Source organism: Microtus oregoni, unplaced genomic scaffold, assembly GCF_018167655.1.
Source record: "Microtus oregoni isolate MIOR12 unplaced genomic scaffold, Mior012 000001F_ref0000356, whole genome shotgun sequence".
Classification (NCBI taxonomy): Eukaryota; Metazoa; Chordata; class Mammalia; order Rodentia; family Cricetidae; genus Microtus; species Microtus oregoni.
The window spans coordinates 30,599,191-30,604,515 of record NW_024543060.1 but is presented as its reverse complement, the minus strand read 5'-3'; the positions used below and the strand labels follow the sequence as shown (position 1 = coordinate 30,604,515).

Here is a 5,325-nt window from a genome sequence, read left to right as displayed (position 1 = left end):
CCTGAGTGAGTGTGTGTTGTTTTACATGGTCTCAGTCTAGTGACTAACTCCAAAGCCTCGGTTCCAAGGAGGCGTAATGTCTTTCTTGAAGGCTGGACTGTGAGTTTGAACAGCGTGTCCTAAAAACTCCTTCACAACTCTATCCTTGGTATGTTTCATGCTTGAAGACTATTGCCTAAAAATACAGTGCTAATGTTATGATCAAGGTGAACACCATAAATGGTGACTCATTTGTCTTTGTGTAACAACACCATCTTCTTGTTCAGTTGTATACAACCAACTTGCACACTGTTTAATTGTGCATATTCAGCAGGCTAAGCTTCAAGGGTAATATTGCTTCCCATCAGAAACTAGTTCACTCAATACTAACATTTTTGTTCATCTGTCTGGCGTTTCCTCATTGCCTTACCACTCTAGTCAGGCCAATTCCTGGAGCCGTGCAAGGATGCAGCTAAAGATGAGAGACTGAAAATATGAAATATGTTCTACCAGCATTCCCAACAGTTTGGCATGGAATAAGATGCTATCATCTACAAAGTTCACATTCTAGAAATACAAACTGAGTTAAAAAAAAAAAACCCACATGCCCAAAATACTCCTATCACAGAAACTTCTTATAATCTTAATCCTTTTTATTCTGGTCCATTTGTAGATATCCTTGCCTGTGTAAGGTTGATGAACTGTTGGTAAAAGTTTGGGCTTCCCTGTCAGTACTTCACCTTCTAGTAAACTACTGCTCTTTAACTGTGATACAATAATGAGATATTCATGACAGAAAGAAGCCCTTGGTAACAGTTTCCATGTAGATAACACGCCTCCTGTTTTCATCAACAAGTTATAAGGTGTTTTAAAGCACTATGACTCTTGTCTGTGAGGAATAGCATTGAAGAATATATAAACTATAGAGAAGCCTATCTACTTAGGTCTTGATTTCTAAAGTTGGCTTTCAGGTATTTTTCAACATTTTTTTGAGGTAAAACTAATGGTAACTTTATTGTATTTTTTTCTTCTTGGTTCTAAATTGATTACAACTCCGATAAACACATATCTAAATCCCATGTCATATCATGGCTTTCTCCAAAGTCAGATCACGTATTTGAAAACAAAATATGGTAGAAATAATGTCCAGTGAGATTTTAGAGAGACAAATTGCATAACAAATGAAGTTATGTGTTTGAGAAAAATGTTCATTAACAGACTATGGGATCTTAAATTAGAAGTATTATCTTATTTTTAATTAGTAAATTTTTCCAAAGAGGACAATACAGACAGGTAAAAATTAGATGTAATTTTTACTCAGAAATTTTTCTAAGTGGACATGGAAGCATAAATGTGCTTCTTTTTTATAATTTTTTTACATTTCCAGTTTCTGACAAAACAATAATAGACAAGATATTTCAGATATATTCAATAGAAACTATTATGTTTTATAGTGAATTAAGTTTTCAAAATTATTTATACTTTTCTACTGTTAGGTAACAAGATATTTACTGAATTTGTATAACTGTGGAATAGTATGATTTTTAAAAATTACATTTAGGTCAGCTGTCATTACTAATATGAACTATCATGTATTTCTCTAATTTTTCTTTAAAGCAAGATTTCACTCTATATCTTCTGATAAGTTAGATCTAACTATGTAGATGGTTTGACCTCAAACTCACAAAGCCCCTTCTGCCTCTTGCTCTATAGTGGTAGAATTGTAGACTTGTTACACCATGTCCGGCTCTTTAATTTCTATTGAACATAAACTCTTCCGAATATTCACATATTAATCCATACCATTTCTCTTGTATTTTGGAGAGCTTTATTCTCTCTTTTTTCCTATTGTTCAAAAACTTTTATGAGTAAAAGTATTTCTTTTACTAAGTAAAATTACAATAAATGAGAAGAAAAATTTAAATGTGGGGAAACTGAACATTAATACCTTTTGTACTAACACAAAACTTAAATTCTTTAGCATGATAAGTAAAAGTCTTTACTCGACATGAATTTAGTATAAAGAGGAAGAAAAATATTCTATAATATAGAAATTATACACATTTTTATTGCTTACCCATCATTTAATTTGTAAATTAAAATTGAAAAATATTGCTGCTTTGTCTCTGGAGACAAGGTCTGATGTAACCCAGGACAGCTTTGAAATCACTATGCAGTAGGCGAGGACAACCTTGAACCCTGATCCTTCTTTTTCCCCAATTGCTGGGATTACAGATAGGCATGGCTCATCCAGGAGAGGCTCCAAAGCCACAGAGAAACCCTATTTCAAAAAACAAAACAAAACAAAACAAAAAAAGTTTTATAACTTGCTATAAGTTTCTTACAATGGAATTTTGATATTCATCAAAATTCTCTCAACGGACAAATCTGACTTGTACATTAAATGTGTGCTTCATGCTACCAGCAATTATCTGTAATTCAGAGAAAACTAAGGAACCAAATATTTTTGTTCAATTCTCAGTTTTTTATTTAGTTTCCAGGATCAAATATCGAGCTCTTTAATTTTTGAGGCTCCTGACAATGATGTATCTCCTTCGAATTCTAGTTGTATGTTCCGGAATGACGATGATGGCCTGGGCTTTGTTCTTACATTCTTAGGTCACACTTCTCTGCGTCATCTCTGTGTGTTTGCCCTGGGAGGTTGTTTGTGATCTTCCCCTGAAGAATATTATTCCACTCTTGCAGGATCTTCGCCTCTTTCTGCAGGGCGACTTCCTCATCCTGTAGAGCCCCATGCTCTTCTCTCAGTGCCTTGTTCTCCTCCCGAAGAGCCTGCTCTTCCTGCCACAAGGCCTGCTCTTCCATCTCCAGAGCAGCTCCCTCCTTTTTCAGCACCTCCTCCAGCTCCACAGACACTTCATCCCTCATCAGAGCTTTCTCTGCCATTCTGAGAGCCCTCTCCTGGTGCTGGAGAGCCTTGGTCTCTTCATGCAGGGATTTGATCTCCTCATGGAGAGCCTTTGCCTCATTCTGGAATGCTTTCTCCTGCTGCCTGAGAGCTGTGATCTGAGCCTCCATGGCTCGGTTCTGTTGCCAGTAAGACTTTCTTTCTGTGTTCAAGGCACTGAGTTCTTCATCGGAGAGTTTTGGGCTCTCTAAAATCAACCTTTTCACTTTCCGGAGTAGCTGGTTCTGTTGCCTTAGGATACGATTTCTTTCCCTGATGAATTGGTTGTCCATTCGAAATGTTTTATTTTCTCTTCCTAAGGCTTTATTTTCCCCCCAGAGGAATTTGTTGTCTGTTCTCAGAGCCTTGTTTTCATCTCTCAATGCCTTATTTTCTCTACAGAGGTTTTTTTCCACATCATGAGATTTACGCTTGAGTTTACTTTGATCTCTGGTACAAGAGAAACAAGAAAGCAATCGCAGTATTTTCCCTTTATGTATTCGATTGGATCCAAAGACATCCATTGCCTGTCTGTTCACTACTGATAATCCCAAGGGAAAATGTCCTAAATCTGTTCATGCAGTCTTGGCTGTCTGTTGACTTCTTAGTGAGCAATAGAGTAGCTATCTGTTCAAAGCTCAGCCAGGTGCGCTGAAGGAGAGAAAATGACGGGAGAGACAAAATTAGACCCACTATTAGGTTGAGCTCACTAAAATTATAGTTAATTCTAAACAGATTAATTAGAAATTAATCACTTTATTCTATATAAGACATTACATTGAACAAGAGTAATGAATTGAAATGTCTGTCTTCACAAGCTAAGCAGATTTTTAACCAATATTAGTGTTTTATATTATTACCTATTAGCTATACTAATTAATTGTCTTTAAATGAAATGACTGCTAGTATGGGAGCTTACTATTCCTTCAAGAATGTTTCTATTGGAATAACATCCAGTAACAAAGAAAAGAGAATGATGGAGAAGACACTGAAGATATTTTAAGGCAATATGCACTAATGGTTACAGCACTTAATTAACTTAAAAGGAGAAATTAAAGTTTGGGCAACCAGCCTTACTTACATTGCTGTGTTCTCTAAGTGACTTGTAAGCCCAGTTTCTGTTAGTAAAAGAAAACAAATAATCAACATTTTATGTCATCTATAGTGATGTCACTTAGTGTTAACTCTAGTAAAGTCATTGGCTACATATGTTGTCTTTGGCTTTTTAAGGTATGTATTTTAGGAAAACTAAGAAACTTATATTTGATGTATTTGTTATTAAATTCACGTATATATAGTGATAGCTTGCATATTAGTTATTAAAATTTATTTTAACCTAATGCTTGTCATGATTAGACAAGTATATATATTTTTTTACTGGCAAGTATTTGTATCACATTATTTATAAGTAGTAAAGAACTTTATTAGTTGAAAATATGTTAAAATTTAAGATCATTGTTTAATAATCTGAGTGAGGTAAATTTATATGTTAGGTATACCTGTTAAAATTTTAATTCTGGAAATCCTATTGAACACAAGTATTACCATGGAATGATGTTTCAATTTGTATTTATTACTTTTATAGCATTTTCAGAACAGAAACATAAAGTGATGAACAGTGTATTACTATTTTATATGACAGAGAGACTATATTTTAATTCTTTAGAAATTTCTCATTGTATTTATATTTATACCTTAAACCTTTACATAAAACACACTAAGCCCAAACCACCATATCCACACTTGAATAAAGATTTGCCAATTTATTTTAGCAGAATCAATAGTAATTTTTTTGTGATTAACAGGATTGAAAAATATTTATACCTCTGGTATTTTCATACTATCTAATTTAATCCAGAAAGCAACTGAAAACCTTAAAAACATGTACTAAGGTATGCTGTAAAACTAATAAAAGATGTGTGAAAGTGAAAGCATGATACTTTTAGAGTATCATTGTCAGGAACTTAACTGAGAGTGTGTTTACTTGAAATTTGTGGGAGCCTCTTCCTTGTGCTATTGGTTCTGTTTCTGTGCTTTTGGCAGCTGCAGGTTCAGGAGGAGTTCGGCAAAGCAAATGCTTATGATACTGTGATGTCTGAACTTTTAGAACAAACAGAAAAACTAAAACAAAGTTACTCTTGTCCTTGATCTACTGAAAAAGCAAAATACGGAGATTGGTTTTATTAACTAATTCAAACCTCATCAATGGTTTATAGGTTCTTCATGGTTTTACACACACACACACACACACACATATATATATATGTATATATATATATATATATATATGTATATATGTACAATGTAGGATGATGAAATAAAGTTTAAAAAGTAAAGAAAGCAGCCTCATAATTCATCAGCTCTTTCAGGTAACAAAAGTATAGTCTGAAATCAACTCTAACAAGAATATGGAAACTGTAGTCTAAAGTAACTAATGC

At 34.0% G+C, this 5,325-nt stretch overlaps 1 protein-coding gene across 1 annotated transcript; it reads right to left on the bottom strand.

Annotated features, from left to right (window-relative positions):
- Positions 1–2,586: 2,586 nt before the first annotated feature.
- Positions 2,587–3,411, bottom strand: LOC121456239 (coiled-coil domain-containing protein 70-like). The gene has a single exon (XM_041664180.1). The coding sequence runs from the start codon at positions 3,409–3,411 to the stop codon at positions 2,587–2,589; it is 825 nt and encodes a 274-aa protein (XP_041520114.1).
- Positions 3,412–5,325: the final 1,914 nt, after the last annotated feature.

What these genes read in the sequence shown, in the direction of transcription:
- LOC121456239 (XM_041664180.1), bottom strand. Translation starts at nt 3,411, where the DNA reads ATGGATGTCTTTGGATCCAATCGAATACATAAAGGGAAAATACTGCGA.